This window comes from Mustelus asterias, chromosome 4, assembly GCF_964213995.1.
Source record: "Mustelus asterias chromosome 4, sMusAst1.hap1.1, whole genome shotgun sequence".
NCBI classification, from domain to species: Eukaryota; Metazoa; Chordata; class Chondrichthyes; order Carcharhiniformes; family Triakidae; genus Mustelus; species Mustelus asterias.
In genome coordinates, this window is record NC_135804.1 from 109607968 (window position 1) to 109626626 (window position 18659).

Genomic DNA, 18659 nt, shown 5'->3' on the forward strand with positions numbered 1-18659 from the left:
AGTACTCAAACAAGACAAAAGAGCACCTTTTTGGACTTAAAAATGGCACAGACTAATTGTTAATTATGATTGTGTTGTAAATGTTTATTTCTGCTGTTCTATTATCATAGAATCCCAACAGTGCAGAAAGAGGCTATTCGGCCCATCAAGTCTGCACTGAGCACAATCCCACCCAGACCCTATTCCCGTAACCCTACATATTTACCCTGCTAATCCCCCTGCCACTAGGGTCAATTTAGCATGGCCAATCAACCTAACCCACACATCTTTGGACTGTGGGAGGAAACTGGAGCACCCGGAGGAAACCCACGCAGACATGGGGAGAATGTGCAAACTCCACATAGACAGTGACCCGAGGCTGGAATTGAACCCAGGTCTCTGGCACTGTGAGGTAGCAGTGCTAATCACTGTGCCACCATGCTGCCTTCTAACAAGTAAAACTGTATTAATATCTCGTGTTTGCATCTTTTAACAATCCACATTAGAAAACTCTGAGGGACCAACAGAGGGAGAAACTATTTTTTCACGACTGTAACGTACCTGCACTTTTTTGGAGGTTGGGAGTAGATGAGTAGAAACTCTTTATTCTGACGGGAGACTCGGATGTCTTAAGTGTGCCACAGAAAATTGACTTGATTCTGAAAATTTGTACTGTGTTTGTCATCTTGGAGCCACTGAATCCATAAAAAGGCCCTGCTTACTGTATATCTACTGTCCCCTTCCATCCCATCCCCGACACACACACAAAGGGCAGCATGAGCTTTTTGCAAATCAGAACTTGGAATTAGCGCTGCTTACTACAATGTTCAGTGCCATTGCAGAGATGTATACTTGACCCATTTAAAAATGGTCGCCTGCTGGAGCCCGGTCATCATAAATACTGAACTCCAGCAACTTAACATGTCCGGTTATTACAGTATCAATTATACGACGGAATTTTGCTTTAGCAGATAAAAGAATTTGCACAATTTACTAGTCCTCTCAATGTTCTGGCCGTCCAGTTATTGTCCTGTGCTGCAGTCTTATCCTATACTTACGAAAAGATCTTGTAGAGAATCTGGCATATGCTTCTAGCCCACAAAGGGACTTCAGCAATTAGATCTTCTACCTCATCTGGATGCTCCAGCTATTCCCTATTGTATTCCAAAATTGTGCAAACTGCAATGTCCCTAGATACACAGTTCAGGCTATAGTGTACAATGCCATTCAACCTAGCAAGGCACTTGAAATGCTTCAAGATGTTTATCATGCACTGGGAAAGTAGTTTTGGGCTTGCCATGAATCTGTATTCAGCAGCTGTCCATGGTTATTGAATGTTCTGCATGTTGTGGGAGGTGACCTTGCACTCTGTGGCTCAAATAATGAGAGTCTGGTGGAGAGCATTCAATTAAAAAAGAAAATGCTTGTTTACTATATTTGAGATTTGTGTCATCTGCAATGGTGGTAGTGCTCTGTATACCCAAATCCAGATTTTTTATGTATATCAAAAAGAACAGTGGTCCCTGACCCTGAGGCACACCTCTGCATACCTCTCTCTAATCGAGAAGACAAGCATTCACCATGATCTTAGATGATAGCAGAATAGAACTTTGGAAAATAAAATAGGCAATGATGTAGAACAACTGTATCAAACATTTAAAATGGTGTTCAACAGAGTGCAGGAAAAATATATTCTGCCAAAAAGAAAGAACTAAATACTAATGGGATTTAAAAAAAACTTAAGGGAGCAATTGAGGGATCAGGATAGCAGGGCATTACTACACACAGTTAATAATTCTTTAGAAAATGGTGTAGAGCCAGAGGACTAGTGAATGGCTAAGAATTCTTATATTTAAGAAGGGGGACATACATGCACAGGGAATTCTAGATTATTATTTTAATCTGTCTATTTCTGGAGATGATGAACTGTGTCTAGGGTGTATGTCACTTCTGTATCGAATGTCGTCCATTATGGCTGTACAGACTGATTTATGAGTGGTTTGTCCCTTCTGCAGCTGGCACAGATGAAAGGTGTTGGCCTGAGGTCGACTGATACCTTTTTTTCTTCAAGCAGATTCTCCTTTTGACCTTTGCTTATTCCAAACTGTCCCTGATAGCTTGTCTACTGCCACTCTGGTCAGCAGCTAGGACTTCCTCTGCATCAACTCTGATCCTAATCAACTCGAGGAGTCACTTGCAGACATCCTTGTATTACTGATCATGGGTGATCTGTTAGTCTTATGTCAATAACAAGCTCACTATAGAGCATATCTTTGGGGATGCAGCATTCATTCATTCTGCTCACACGACCCAGTTAATGGAGTTGCCACTGACTAAAGGAAGGAAACATGCTGGGGATCCCTGCATGCTGACACGCTTAAATATTCAGCACTCTGTCTTGCCAGAATATTCTTATCTGATATTTATCAGAGGTAGAAGCTGCTCAGCTGCTTTTCTTAGCTTGCATAAGTTATCCATGCCTCATTACAGTAAAGGAGGGTGCTGAGAACACAAGCCTGGCACAAATGGAGCTTTGTATTTTCATTTTATAGACCAGGCAGCTTAATATCAATAGTAGGAAAAACAATGGGAACCCAATGAAAGGTGAGAATAGAAAAACAGAAAAGAAAAATATAATAGTATGGATTTTAAAAAGGGGAATTCTTGCTTGACTACCTTATTGAATTTTTGAGGAGAAACAAAGTAGACAGTTGCAGTATTAAAGCAAATTACTGCAGATGCTGGAATCTGAAACCAAAAGAGAAAATGCTGGAAAATCTCAGCAGGTCTGGCAGCATCTGTAAGGAGAGAAGAGAGCTGATGTTTCGCATCCAGATGACCCTTTGTCAAAGTGATGCCATATATGTAATTTATCTGGATTATCAAAATGCCTTTGGTAAGGTGCCCAGTATAAAGTCAGAATGTGGATTTAAATGACACGTGGAAAAACACATTGTTATTCAAGACCAAAAACACAGTTGGAGTAAAGAGTAGCTATTTATAGTGGCAGAAGATGAGTAGTGACATTCCTACATGAATCAGTGCTGTGACCTCTGCTGTTCACAATTTACATTAATGAATTGAACTGTGGAATCAAAAACACAGATTAGGGGAGGATAGTAGGTACTCGGAAGGAATACAACAAATAACAGGACATCATTAAACCTGCAGAATGGACAAATAATTGGTAAATGATATTCAACACAAAATGGGGCTGGCAATAGAATGGTGACTTTATGGAAGGCATGAGCTTAACGGGTGGAGGAATAAAAGGAACTTAGTACAAAGAAAAGTGGGCAGTTATGCTAAACCGTTTCGAACTTTGGTTGGACCACATTCAGAAAATTGCACGCGGTTCTATTCACCATATTCTAAAAAGGGATAAAGAGGGCACAGATTTACAAGAATTATACCACAAATGTACAGGAAGATTGACTGGCACTGTCTCTTTTTAAAAAAGATGGTTGAGTGGTTACCTAAAAGAGGTCTTTAAAATTATGGAAGTTTTTTGGTCATGTGGAAACAGAGTGAATTTTCTCTTTCGTGGGGATAAACATAACTAGAGGTCATCAAGAAATCCAATAGGTAAAGCAAAAGAAGCGTCTTTAACCCAGAGAGTGGTGAGAATGTGGAACTCCAGCTGGGAGTGGTTGAAGCAAATGGTACAGAGGCATTGTTTGCAGCAAGTGCAGTGAGTGGCGGAGGCGCAGTATCCACAGTGCGCGGCTCCTGATTGGTTGTTGCCCGCACGTTCATTCATTCTTTTGAAACCATGGACCGATTTGGCGCCAACCCCCGCCGGCAGCGGGTGCGCGTGCGCGCCGGGCGCGTGGCGCATGTCCGGGGCGGGGTCAGAGGTCGCCTTTATCTAAAATGGCGACGCGGGCGGTTGGACCGTGAGGTGCGCCGACTCTCACAAATGGTGGGGCCGAGCGCAGCGGAGTCCGAGGGGGGAACCGATCCCGGGGTACCAGCCGGCTCGGGATGCGCGGCCGCCATCGTGTCGTCGTCGTCGCCGCTGCCCGATGCGGACAAAGAGGTGAAGAAGCTGCAGGATTTGGTTAGGAAGCTGGAGCTGCAGAATGAGCAGCTCCGGTGTCGAAGCGGCCGCGGGGGGAAGGGGCTCGGCGGCGGCGGCGGGGACGGGCTGCCGCCTCCGCCGGCTAACGGGGCCCTCAGCGAATGTGCAGCCGACATCCTCGATGTGGAGCTGAGCCCCGACCACCCGCTGCTGAAGGACTGTGAAGCATTGCTGAGCAGCTGGAAGGTGGAGGTATCGAACAGCGTCCTCCCGGGTGTCCGCAGGTGCTGCCCGGAGGCGGGGGAGGAGCAGCCGCCTCTTGTTTATTTGGAGGAGGATGTCCTGGATCTGGAGCCGGACCTGGGCGCCGTGGAGGAGGACAGCTGGTAAGCGCTGTCCATACGTGGTTGCACTAACCAGTCTGTACTCGCACTACTCCTTTCCCGACAATTTAAACTTTAATTTATAATCCCTGCTGTCAAATCCTGGTGCAGTATCTTCCCCGGTTAGTTTTAGGACATTTCTGCCGAAGGAATACGTCCTCGGCAGGAATTGCATCGATCAAATGTTTAGAGTCGCCTCGGATCATTTGTAAACTTCCCACGTTATTTCCCCATTAAGTAACTAGAGGATAACTTGTTCCCTTCTTCACAATGTCTTAATCCGGTTGTAGATTTTGAAGTATCGTTTTATAAGCGTAAATTGACCTATTATGAGACAAAGGTAACACTGAAGTATTGGCGGGAAAGTTACTGCTCATATTGGCTGTGGTGTTAAATTTATTTATGATAGTAGTTTTCAATCGATTATGTTCAAGTATAACATTGTGGAAGAAGTTTGAGTAAATTTTTTAGTTAATTGATTTTTAGGCAATCGATCAGTTGAAAAGTCTAACTGACTGACTGGGATGCAGCAACATGCATTCCCATAATGTTGTTCACATGGTAACATGGGTGGGATCAGACAAAATGTGACATGGAGACACTAAAACGAGTGACCGTAACCACACTATTAGGGAGCATCTTAAAGAGAGAGAGATGCAGCATGTATTAAGGAGGAATTTCCGTCGGTACACAACTACGTTCTTAAGTGTAGAGATCACTGAAGGGAACCATGGCAGTTAATTTATCCAAAAGTTCCATAGGGTCCTACAGTGCAGAAGGAGGCCATTCAGCCCATCAAGTGTGCGCCGACCACAATCCCACTGGACCCTATCCCGGTAACCCCATGCATTTTACCCTACTAGTGCCCCGACACTAATCAGCAATTTAGCATGGCCAATCCACCTAACCCGCATATCTTTGGACTGCTGCAGGTTCTACAAAAGTTGTACAAATTGATTCATTTTCTGATGGTAGTCAATATTGAACAGGACACTAGGATGAACCCCTGCTCTTTAAAATAACCCGAGAAGGTTGTTAGGTCTTGTACTTTTCCAATTCAATCAAATCAAATCCAATTCAGAGTCTCAGCAAGTTGAGACATTTCCGATCCAGACTGACAAGACAGGGCAAGCGACCAAATCACCCTGTCCTGGGCCCGATCTACATGAGCGAAGCTGATTGGAGGAGGGAAAGCAATACCTCCTCCAAGACCTGAGCTCATTTGCATCTTAGCCAAAAGGCCGAGATGCCGCTTTAAAAAATTGCTTCATATGAAACGTATGAAGCTTCAGTGTAACCTAATGACCTCAACCAAGTGCAGCATCCAATCCATACTACACTTGATCTTGGCCAAAAGGCAGAGAAGCGATCACATGAGCAGATATTCAGAAGGAATATGGAGCGAGATGATTGTTGGCTTGCATGGAGTTAAATGTGGCAGTAGTGGGTTAGCTGAGCTGGCAATCCAGAGTGGCAGTGTGGGCAAGGATGAGATTGGTGAAATGGTCCCACAGGCACATTGGATAGTGAGAACAATGCAACAATTGAAGTTGATTTTTTTTTAAAGGGGCAGTGAGGTCTTGGTAGAATACGACAAGGTAGCTGTGGTTGTCTGCTTTTGTTGCTCAGTAAACGTTTTTAATAGTTAGTCCTTCAGTAGGCTGCTCGATTATTCGGAATGTTGTTGTCCAAAATATGGTAACTGCAGACTTGTACTGTTTTTTGAGGGTGGAATTGTGTTGTTTGATTTCAAGAAGAAGTTGGATCTTGGGGCTAAAGGGATATGGGAGAGGGGGAATCAGGATATTGAATTCGATCAGCCATGATCAAAATGATTGACAGAGCAGGCTCAAAGGGCTGAATGGCCTACTTTTGCTTCTTGTTTCTGTGAAAGTAATGGGGGGAGGAGATAAAGGACTGAAACACTAAATTTAGTGCTTTTCATACTGTAAGAATCTACCAAATGTAGATGTCAAAGGTGAGCTGCAATAAGGTGTGTGCGAAGCTGAAATGTGATTACCTCTTGATAGTTTAGCTCAGTGATAGCATTTCTTTCCAATTGCAGTCTGTGAGCGTGAAATCTAGGTAATGTTTCATGAAATACTGAAGAATAGTTGTATCTTCCAATAGAAACATAGTGAACATTTCAGGTGCTCGTCTCTGTTGTCCATCAGGACCCTGAAGCAGCCCCAACCCATGCACATGCAATATTTAGCTGGGGATTCTAAGACTCCAATAGGCAGAACTGCATTGTTCAGACATTTCAGAGAATGTCTCCGACGCTGACCTTGGCATCAGATGCTTGATCTTGATGTTTGGAACTTGCTCAGAAATTTAATCCAGGATACTCTAGGACCCACATTAACAAGTTGCTGTTCCTGCTGTTAGGATGGCCTCAAAGGTTTTTATTGTTGTCCAGTGAGAGGGTTGGACATTGTTTGGTTGGGGGGTGGGGTGCAGTTGAACATAATCGGGAGGGGGGGGGAGGGGTGTTGAGCATGGGTGCAGAGAAGGTGAGCTTTGTTTTCTAGAGCACTGATGGGAGCACAGGATTTGGGAAGGGGTGCTGTACAAAAACGGGTCCAACAAAGAACAATACAGCACAGGAACAAGCCCTTCAGCCCTCCAAGCCTGCACCGATCATGTGCTCCTAACTAGACCATCCGTTTGTATCCCTCTATTCCCAGTCTGCTCATGTGGCTATCAAGATAAGTCTTGAATGATCCTAGCGTGTTTGCCTCAACCACCTTGCTTGGTAGTGCATTCCAGGCCCCCACCATCCTCTGTAAAATACGTCCCCTGCATATCTGTATTGAACCTTGCCCCCCTTACCTTGAACTTGTGACCCCTTGTGTTTGTCATTTCCAACCTGGGAAAAAGCTTCCAACTGTTCACCCTATCTATGCCCTTCATAATTTTATAAACTTCTATTAGGTTTCCCCTCAACCTCCGTCTTTCCAGGGAGAACAACCCTAGTTTACTCAATCTCACCTCATAGCTAATACCCTCCATACCAGGCAACATCCTGGTAAACCTTTTCTGCACTCTCTCCAAAGCCTCCACGTCCTTCTGGTAGTGTAGCGACCAGAACTGGACACAGTATTCCAAATGTGGCCTAACCAACGTTCTATGTAACTGCAACATCATATGCCAACTTTTATACTCTATGCCCTGTCCAATAACGGCAAGCATGCCAGATGCTGCCTTCACCACCTTTTCTATCTGTGTTGCCATCTTTAAGGATCTGTGTACTTGCACACCCAAATCCCTGTGTGTGCCTATACTCCTGATGGTTCTGCCATTTATTGTATAGCTCCCCCCTGCATTAGATCTACCAAAATGCATCACTTCGCATTTATCTGGATTAAATTCCATCTGCCATTTCTCCGCCCAATTTTCTAGCCTATCTATATCCTGCTGTATTCTCTGACAATGTTCAGATTGGGTCCATTTCAAAGCAGTGAAATTCACCAGACACAAGACAGATCTCAAGGGGCATGTTTTCAGTTTGTGACAATAAAAGGGGCCTGGCTTCGCTGCGGTTGTGCTTTGTTGCTAGGCCTCTTGACTTAGTGCTGGAGTCAGGACAATCCAGTTGCCCCAGTATAAAAAGATACTCCTGCCCTGCCACTGACTAAAAGACCAGGGCCAATATAATGTGTTTTAACTGGGATGCTAAATTGAAGCCATGCACACTAGTTCAAATGGAATGTAAAATATTTTGCCATTTATTTTGAAGAGCAGTGAATTCCCCCAATATCTTTTTCAACATTTGTCCAGTTCTAAAGGGGTCATGTATTAACTATGCTGCCAGACCCTCTTCAGTTTTTCCAGTACTTTGTTTTTATTTTAATTTCTCCTGTGCTTTAATCGTGTAGGCATCACTGACTAATACTGTCTTCTGCCAACATTTATATAGATACCACTAATCAGACCAGGCATGAGCTGCTGAAAATGATAATCCTGGGAATGGAAGTTTATAAATAGAAATAATCAAAAACTGGGTCTTGAAGGTTTCAAGTGATGGAGCTGTGACCACTTCCTTTGACAGCTTGTTACATTGTGGTATTGTCCTTGGGAATAAAGATTGTTGATGTGATGTCTTGGAAACAAATAGGCTGGGACTTTCCAATCCTTCCCATGGTGGGAATTGTCATGGATGGGACTGAAAATCCGCTGGACCAACCGTCAATCCGTTTGGTCAGGGATTTCCAGTTCCATGGTCTTTATAGTTTATGTGGGTGCCTGTTTCCTACTTTATTGTTGCCAGAGGGCACTCCTCACCTGTTTCTGCTAATTCCCAACAGTCCATTCCATATTAGTGGTCAGTCTATTTCTTCCCTCCTTTTCTATAGTGATTCCCATTCCACATCTTTGAGTATAACACTGGTGTATCTCCCACACTGATTCATGCAGCATATTTTTGGGTCTTATCTAGCAGATTGTCATTTTATCGCTTAGTTGTTCATTGGCCTTATTGTGTGCAAATTGATCAGAAGGAAATCTTTTTCTGTGAAGTGCAATTTTCTGGGGATATAAAAACTAGCCAATTAAGTTTATTTTCTTTTCCTAGTTCCTGATATTATCCCTGGATTTTGTGATCCGCAGTGAAGGAGCGCTTGTACATCGCTACTCTGACAGCTGCCCACAGTTTATCCATGGACTTTTGAGAATAGATTTGCCTTCATTGGGCAGCATCCTCCACAGGATCTGTGGTAAATGTGAGAAGGGCAAGAAACAACAATGTTCTTCACCCAACCAAATTGAAGAATCCTCTGTGGATTGGGCAGAATCCAAACCAGGAAATATAAAGCAACATGCACAAATTGGATCTAAATCATATTCCAAACGAAATAAAGATGGGTTGAGAGAGATATTGTTATAAAGTAGAGGTGGATTTCCCCCTGAGAACTAACACCTAATCACTCCAAGGAGTACCTCGTCTCATGATCAGTCAAAGTGTGTGTGAAGTAGTACGATCTGCTCTTTGGCGACATTTAGTGGTTAAATCAAAATAACTCCCTGACACTCTAAAGTCAACAAGTAACAATTTATTTATCTAACAAACAGTGAACAAGTTAACTAGACTATTAAACTGACTAAAACATGATTCTAATGGAATATTATTCAGATAAATGTAATTCCTAGTTGTTAACAAAAAAATAGAAATTCAGTCGTTCTCTAAATCACACCCAGGTTTTGTGTCTTCCAGAATATTCTGGGCCTTTGCTGTTGATTCTTCTGTATGCAACTTCTTTCTGCTTTGGTACCATTTCTATCGAGATGGTGCTTTCCCATGAGAGCTAGCACTTCTGTCTCTGCCAGTAACTACCGATGGCAATTGCTCTCCCCTCTGTTGCCTCTATGATTATATCATATCCATATCCCCCACAATTGGTTCTTGATATCCAAGTGCCTAATTCAAATTTGATTGGCTGAATTTAAAAATATTCAAAAGCCTGTTTGTTGTCTTGGTAACACTGCTGCCTGGCCTTTCGATACAAATATTTCATTTTGGGTACTGTCTATGTACTTGCATTTCTTTTTATTTTCTAAGCACAGAAAAGGCACCACCTTTTAAAGGGACCATGCAATCCTTTCCCTCGTGTTTTACAAAACCAATCTACAATTACTCTACTCATCATCGCAACACCTGACAAAGCGAAAAAAAAACTTTTAAAATCTTCAACGCTAATTGGATTTTCAAAGAATGAGACTTGTCAAAGGAAAATTTCAGGGCCAGAAAGTTTATTTGACCATAATTATGACTGATCATGCTAGTAAAAGTTCACTTCCACGTGAATGTGACAGTCCCAACATTTTCTGCTGTAACTAGTTGTTAAGTACCACAATGACGTGCCCTGTACACTAATTTAACTACAGAATTTATTATTATTTCTCCTGTGGAGGAGAAAAATGGCTTGGACCACAGCTTCTGGGTTTTTGGGTTTAATTGCGCTCTTATACTCTGGGAATTCCTGTCCAATTTATGCCATAATTACAGTTAAGCATTCATAGCCTCACGAACACAAATTCAGGGCCATTAATTGGGTCTACTTCTGTTGCCCCCTCTCCAAGCCCCTCATTAGATTCAGAACAAAATAATTATTAAGGAACCATTGGGTTTAGGTAGTGATGAATTCGAATATAAATACAATCTGATTCCAAAGATGTTTAACTTTGTAATAATGTTCTGAAAGGGTCTTTTGATATAGTAAAATTGTGGTTTTTGCCAAAATGTAACTCAGTATAACTTTTGTGTAATATCTAACAGCACCACTTAACATATAGCCTCAATGTGCTTCAAAGTTTAATATAATGTAGGCCTTTAGACTCCCTATGCTCTCATCTCCTTGAAACACTTTTTTCGTTCTGGTTTTGGCAAGGATAGGTTCTTCAATACAAGTTTACATTGTCAATTTACATTGACAATCTCTTGTAGATTTTGAGCATGAACATTGAATCTCTTAACATGTTTCAATCTTTCCACAATCCACTTGAATTGTTAGAAATTTTAATTGTTCATCCATAAATTGGCAATTGTGTAGCCAAAAAAAGTTTAAGCAATCAAAATCAACAAGGGAAACTTGGTAAAGATATTGGGCTTGAGACAAATCCCAAGATTATCCTTGTACTTTCCTGCTGTCCACACTTAATGCAAATTGTCAGTCTGGGGAAGGAGTTTTTAATATCTTTCTTTAAATGAAAAAGGTTATATGTTTCACCAAAGAAGACTGCAGCAACAGACGCAGATCAGAAGGCACAACACCCTCTGAATTGGTGTAGACAGGTGCTTGATCACCCAAGCCCAGAGACTGAAGCTGCCTGCCGCAGTCTCATTTGCAGACTCGATCAAGGTAAGTTGTGCATGCACACTGGATGTAATACTTTGTTTACATATGATAGTTATGTATTTTTTTTGGTGGATCTTAAAGGAGAAATTGTCATGCTTTATTGAGACATTGCCTGAGCAGCAACATCTCTAGCTTTATGGTTACTTGTAATTGGAAGGTTGACCAAATATAAAAACATGTCTGAATTACAAGTCCCTTTATAAGATGTTTTTGACTTCTTGATTTGTAGATGTTAAGCTGGTGGTGTAGTAGTGGTAATGTCACTGGACTAGTGATCATGAAACCCAGGCCCACATCCAATGGATACATTTTAAAATAATCTTGTCTGATTTTTCTTAATCCTGTAAATATCTATTCTTCTTGATCTTGATCCCAGTATGGTCTTGATATTGCAGCAGATATGTGCAATTCTAGACTGTCTAATAGTTTTTTTTACAAGTCAGTTTATTTTATCTAGTCATTCTGTCTCTCGCATTTGAGTCTTCTACAAGTTACAGTGAAACCTTTTCAACTGTTAGTACATTGTAGTGACTGCAGAGTATAGTGGAACAGTTCCTTTAGTGCACAGAGCCAATTCTGAAACTTTAATGTGGCAGCATTGCACACTCTGTGGTCTCAGGAATGAATCTGCTTGCTTTGATATTCCTGATACCAGTTTTTAGCAGATTGTCTTTTTTAAGGAGTTTTCTCCTTGGGTTCCATTTAATTTTATTGCTAACTAGGATGAAACTTCTTAAATTTTTGTACACCGATCTAATTCCCCATGCTCCTCAATGGCTCCTCATTTCTTCCTATTAAGAAAATCGTTAGTTAAACTATCCCACAATCAACAAATTTTTTTTAAAAATCCAATTCAATCAAATTAAGTCCAATTCAGAGTCTCCACAAATGAGGCATTCCTGAGCCAAGCTGACAAGACGGGGCTCTCACCTCCTGTCTTGGGCTAGATCTACATGATCCAAGCTGATTGGAGTAGGCATTGCACCTCCTCCAAAGCTTGATCTCATTTGCATCTTAGCCAAAAGGCCGAGATGCTGTTTTTAAAAATTGCTTCAAATGAAGCTGAAATGTAACCTAATGACTTCAACCAAGTACAGCATGCTGATACTACACTTGATCTTAGCCAAAAAGCCGAGAAGCGACTATCCCACAATCAACAAATAAGAATTTGGTAGTATTCGGGAGTACCATCGAGTTTCTTGCCTCCACATGAGCAGCGAGGAGACCTTCAATACAGCACTCTTTCATCATCCTTACCAATGATTTTTTAGTTATATTTATTAGTGTCACAAGTAGGCTTATATTAACACTGCAATGAAGTTACTGTGAAAATCCTGTGATTTAACAGTAAGGCTGCTAAGCAAAGTTGACAAAAACATTCAGTTGCGTTGTTATGAATGATAGAACCCCTACAGTGCAGGAGGAGGCCATTGAGCCTGCACTGACAATCCCATCCAGGCCCATGTTTTTACTCTGCTAATCTCCCTGACACTAAGGGACAACTTACAATGGCCAATCAACCTAACCCCCACATCTTTGGAGTGTCGGAGGAAACCATGCAGGTATGGGAGGACACAGGAAGCCACCTGAGGCTGGAATTGAACCCAGATGCCTGGTGCTGTGAGGCAGCAGCGTTAACCACTGTGCTGCCCAATGCGCAAAGTGATTCCACTCTTCAGAAATAAGTGCACTGGCCATGATACAACTGTCAAATAATTAAGTTCATGGATATAATGAAGTGACTATGTACATCATTGGCTGTAAAACACTTTGATATCTGGTGGTCGTAAAATGTGCAAAATAAATGCAAGTCTGACTTTGCATTTAGTTTCCCATTTTATCACTTCCTTTCGTGAAGAGTGGACATTGCTTCATCCAACTCAAATGACAATGTGAGCTTTTGAAATCTTTCTGGGTTGCCTACATTGTGTGTGTTCTGGTCACTAAGAACCATGAGTGGTGACAGTGCAATGCAAACTGGAAATGTATGAGAATGCTGTCTACAATATTTCATTCCATTTGTTTTCTGTGTTGTTCAATGTGAGTTTAAGGTGCAGATGCCTACGTTTTTGTGAATGGAGTATCTGGCTAAGCTTGAACGACATGTTTAGGAGTATAATCCTAGCATATGTGACTTTGTTGCTAATATGTAAATACATGTAAAGCATATTCAAAACAACCGGACGAGAGCAGTTTTGGTCCAGTCAGGAAATGTCCAACGTAGAAGCTTTGAACATACACAGTCTGAGTAAAAGTAATGACAGTGAATTTCAAAACTGTAGAAAATGAAATCTGATTTGGCATTCGATGAACAAAATTGTTATGAGCACTATTTCATGTCCTGAAGGGAGTTTTAAATGCCGTGTATTACTATGTTACAATATGCATTTTTTAATCTAGTGGGGAAAGTGTAATAGTTTGCATTTCTTCAAGTGGAGGGTAGATTGGCCCAGGTCTTTGCTGGATGACCAGGTCATTAGATGTAGATAGCAAATGTGTAATATTTTTGTTAGTCTTATTTTATGCAAACAGTTTACAAAGAGATAGAAAATGCTGAAAATTCTCAGCAGGTCTGACATTTTCTGTTGCTGGTGCAGGCTTGGTTGGCTGAATGGACACCTCCTGCACTGTACGGGTTCTATGATTCTATGGAGCATACCACCATTTCAGCCAATCTGAATTTGCACCAAGAAATAGGAATGATATATTTGCAGTGGTGTATGGGAGATAGCTTTAAGTATCTTACCTGGTGCGGTGTGATAGATTTTGTTTCATTGCTTCAACATTTCCATTGAGTGACGAGCTGAGTGGAGTTAATCCACCCCCTTCTAATAATCCATTTTTGGTCATTGTCTCCCAAGTTGGAAGTTTTAAGAGCAATACCAAGTTTTTCAAACATAGCCTAGCTCGACAATCCATGAACTGACTCATTTCAGCATTGAGGCAGTGAGAGTTCCTCCATACTAATCTAGAAGTAAATCTGAACCAGAGCTGGATTACTTTTTAAATATATTTTTATTAGAGTTTTTCCATTCTACAAATAAAGCAACTTGCCCTCAAAACTTGTACAGTACAGGATGATCATTTCTCTATATATGAATACAGAAAAAGACAAGAGGATACCAATGTGTTTGGTTCAGATTACTTTTTGAAGTACAGTGTCAATGCAACCGTCATGCCTGTCTAATTATGCATGCATTTCTGATTTTCCATTCTAGCCAACAGATGGAGAAACATCTATTGCACTCCGTTTTCTTCAGCCTGTGCTTATAGCTCCAATACAGATGTCACTTCGTGTAGCAATCTTTTAAACTCTTCTGGTTTCCTCAAAACGTCTACTAAACCAGTACTAACCCATGGCAGTTCAGGTATGGTACACCTGTCCATTAATCAAGCGCAAATTTTAAAAATATTTTGAACTGTTAACAATGCTTTAAAAAAAAAACTTTGTACAGACATGTGCATGTTCTGTTGGAACTTCTTCCAGGTTTCAAGATTTTAAAATAAATGCATGGCGGATGTTGCTTAGCTGCATGGCTTTCATGAATACTCATTAGCCTGTTAGTCCCAGGACATTTGCATATTTTTTACTTTCAAAATAAATTATTACTTTGAGTTTGCATACTATATACTGTGCACGTTATCTTGCTTTCAAAATATCTGAAATTAGAAGCTAAATACAGACTATAATAGCACTGGTTGGCAGTAGGAACTTTTCCTTTAGTTGAACTGGGATTGTTTATTTTGATAACGTTGCCAGAGGTACATTAGATGGAATGCATTTCTCCCAAAATAGGTATATACAAAATTATTAGTAGTTTCATAAATTTAGTGGCCAGTTCCTCCATAAGGAGAATTTCTTTCTGAATTGAAAGTTTAGAACTTTACATGGCACCTCTATATCTGATGCATTTGTTAATATTTCCTAAGTCCTTCCAAAATGTTCGTAAATTGAAGGGTGGTGAATGTGAGAAATGCTGTTTGTTCTTGGGAGGCATTATTTCTTAATATATTCCTGTCTTCACCAGATGTTGGCATGTAATTTCTAGTCGGGAATGTAGCCTAATGAACAAAACAGAATCCCTGATCACGTGAATGCTAATACAAATTATGCCGTTTCCATTGCTATTCTGCTTTGCGACCAACTAAGTTTGTCATTTTTCAGATTAAGAATTGAGTGTAGGGCCTTTGTGGTTGCAGTAATTCAGGGTTCAAACACATAATGTATTGAACTATTCAGAACACGATGGATAGCCATTGTACCAAAATTTGACACTAGATTTAAAAGTGACTGGTGAAGGATACAAGTCTTGTACGGCTGCTGTTTAAGGTGGAATTGAGAGGTGTGCATGGATGTCGTGTACGATCTCTCCAATTTTGTGTAATTAATGAATTGTGTAATAAATAGGATGAAAAAAATAAATGACAATGGGCGGAAATGTCATAACGGCAAGAAAACAGGTGTTCCGCACAAGTCTCTTGGGTGTGCCCTGCATCGCAATCTTTCGACACTTAGTGCAATGAAAGAGACTCCATGTGAATCACGCCATCATGGAGGCTCTAGGTGTGTGACTCGCCCAAAGTGACTGCAGCTACATTTAAACACTAACTATGCGCTCAAAGTCAGTCACGCCAGAAAGATGGCACCTTGTAGAGCTGCTCCACGATTCACGGAGGGCGAGTTGGGATGGTTGTTGCACACGGTGGAGGAGAGGAGGGCCATCTTCTTCCCCAGAGATGGTCGGGGACCCAGAGGTCGGGCTGGCAATGTGGCCTGGTCAGCAGTGGCAGCGGCAGTGGAAGACCAAGGGCCAGTGCAGAAAGAAAATGAATGACCTCGATTGGGCAGCAAGGGTGAGTGTCCATCCCATCCTGTCCATCATGCCTGGAATGTCCATGTTGGTGCACTCCCAGACACGCACATGCACACCTGCCCAGATGTGTCCTCTTTTGCAGGAGACAGTCCCACTGAGGTTGGTCCATCAGGAATTGGCGTCCCCGCTGTGACCCTGAAGTTGGTCTGTCAGGAGTTGGCATCCCTGCTGTGAACCTCGTCGATATCCTGGAGGGAAGCTCCAAGGAATGCACCTATCAGCACAGATACAGTCATCTCGGTGGAACATTTTAGTGCTGACGCTTCTGAGAGATTGCCACAGATGTACATTAGATGGAGGCGGGAACATTCAAGGGCTGGGGTAGAAATGTCAATTACTAGGGGGCATAGGTTTAAGGTAAAAGGGGGAAATTTTAAAGGAGATGAGAAGCGAGTTTTTTTTTACATGGAGGGTGGTAAGTGCCTGGAATGCACTGACGGAGGAGGTTGTAGAGCAGATACAATAGCAACATTTAAGAGGCATCCTAACAGGTACATTAATAGGCAGGAAATAGAGGGATGTGGACCACATGGAGGCAAAAGATCTTTAGTTTAGAAAAGCATCATGTGCTGGCACAGGGCTGTTCCTGTCCTGTTCTTTGTTCTAAGTCAGCCAGGGCCCTCCAGGTCTAGGCCCTCCAGGGGGTGCCAAGGGCATCACAGACCAAAGAGGATGGAAAACAGCTGACTGCCTCCACCTCTGTGTGGGGGAAGCACCTAGACATAGAGGTAGGCCATGAAAGGGTTAAGAAGTTGTAGGGTCACCAAGAGGGCATGGGCGAAGGCATGCACTAGTTGGGGTTTTGGTAATTGTCCACTTACAAATTCGCTATGTAGGCCCATAGTGACAGACAGCCTTGGATGGCCTATCCCCCACCCCCTCCGGGGCATTGGGTCACAGTGATGCCCCAATCCTCATTCAGATGTGGGCAAGGATGACACTGTGCAGCCAGAGAAATGTTAGGAGTCAGACTTGTGTTGCACCAAGGCAGCATCACAGTGTGCCGCTTAGAGTCTGCAGTACACCTCACCACCTAATCAGAGGCTCTCCCTTGCCATCATGTCCTGCCGAACCCTTGTAGTCACCTCCATCCTTGGGCTCCTCCTCAGGTTCCATATCCTTCACCAGGGCGTCCACCTTTTCCTCCTCCAGGATGTCTACCTGCTGCTGCAGCAGCTTGTGAAGCATACAGCAGATCACCACGATGCGGGACATCCTTGGGCTGTAGTGCAGGGCACCACCAGAGTGGTTTCGGCAGCCAAACCGCATCTTCAGGAGCTGCCTGCACCACTCAATAGTGGACCAGGTGGCAGCGTGGGCCTCATTGTAACAGGTCTCCACATCGATGTGGAGCCTCCGCACTGGCGTCATCAGCCATGACAGTATGTAGTTGGCCCCCCGCCCTAAATGAGCCGTCCTGGCAGCCTGGAGTGGCCCCTGAAGACCCCGGGGTTGTCCAAGATCCTCGGGGTGAAGCTAATGTGCATGCTCCCTGGGTGGCATGCACACATGCATGGTATTCCAACAGTCATCTCACATAAGGTCTCGCATACAATCTGAACATTGGGTGAATGGAACCTCTTTCGATTAATGAAGGACACTCCTTGACCATACTGTGCTTGCAGAGCGATGTGCATGCTGTTGATAGTCCCCTGCACATGGGCATCCTGGTGATGTTGGCGAAGCCTGCACCCCGGGCATCCTGCTGGACCTGGTGCACCTCAAAGTGAATGTAATTGCAGATAGGTGGCCTGGTCCTTGCCCCAGCTGGCGGCCCCCTGTACCTTTGCTGTGGACTCGAGCCCAAGTTGTCCTTGGCTGCCGTGGCCCCTCAGTCTCTCCCAACAACCTGTGAGTTGAGTCTGAATCTGGCAGCCTGACACGATACTTGGTGCCATGTCAATAGGCTGCTGACCCTTGCCATATCCTCACCATGGCGTGCACGAAGAGCATAAGGGAATCCTTGAGCCAGAGATCTGCATGCATCCACCTGGACATCTGGTCCACTGCCTCCCAGAAATTGCTTGTAGTTCAGGCTGATGATTGAGAAGCACCCTCTTCCATCCGACTGGTTGCTCCTTACAGTGGCAATGCAGAGTCCACGTGGTGTGAGGAGAGGAGCCGTGTTGACACCTGCAGAGCTCCTGTGGTTGGGGCAACGGCTGCGAGACCTGGTGCTTGTAACTGTTAGTGGGACCTGGGATGGAAGGCAGCAATAAACCACTGAGCCTGTCCAGTGGACAGGGCAACCAGGGTGACATCAGGGGGGATTCAACCTAATGTGCAACCCCTCAGGGGTCACCCACGACGTGAGAACCTCCAGACTGCCACGCTCCCCCATCACCCCATCCTGCACCATGGCAGCAGCTGAGACCCTCTTCCCCCTCCCCCCACAGTGGTACTCGCTCCTAGCTCTCCTTTGTTATTGCTGTGCCTGAACCACTTTTATGGAGGCGTAATGACATTATCCTGGAGAGGCGGGAAACAGCAGTGCCAAGCTCACTAATATTGAAATCCAGTCTCAATTTTGTGAAGTGGTTGGTGCCAT

At 43.1% G+C, this 18659-nt stretch overlaps 1 protein-coding gene, 1 non-coding gene and 1 pseudogene across 3 annotated transcripts in view; 1 reads left to right on the forward strand and 2 right to left on the reverse strand.

Moving 5' to 3' along the window:
* The first annotated feature begins 3821 nt into the window (after positions 1-3821).
* Positions 3822-18659, forward strand: part of LOC144492929 (SLAIN motif-containing protein-like) — a 30073-nt gene continuing 15235 nt past the window's right edge. The window contains exons 1-3 of one of the 2 annotated variants that reach the window (XM_078211573.1): positions 3822-4386; positions 11095-11240; positions 14456-14605. In XM_078211573.1, coding sequence (XP_078067699.1) covers positions 3899-4386; positions 11095-11240; positions 14456-14605 — 784 coding nt within the window. In that variant the 5' untranslated portion in view covers positions 3822-3898. The remainder of the gene's footprint in view (positions 4387-11094; positions 11241-14455; positions 14606-18659) is intronic. The other variant, XM_078211574.1, reaches the window with a different exon arrangement.
* Positions 5550-5753, reverse strand: LOC144493291 (U2 spliceosomal RNA; annotated as a pseudogene).
* Positions 12191-12380, reverse strand: LOC144493278 (U2 spliceosomal RNA). Its single transcript, XR_013497719.1, has one exon. It is a non-coding gene; the product is annotated as a U2 spliceosomal RNA (small nuclear RNA).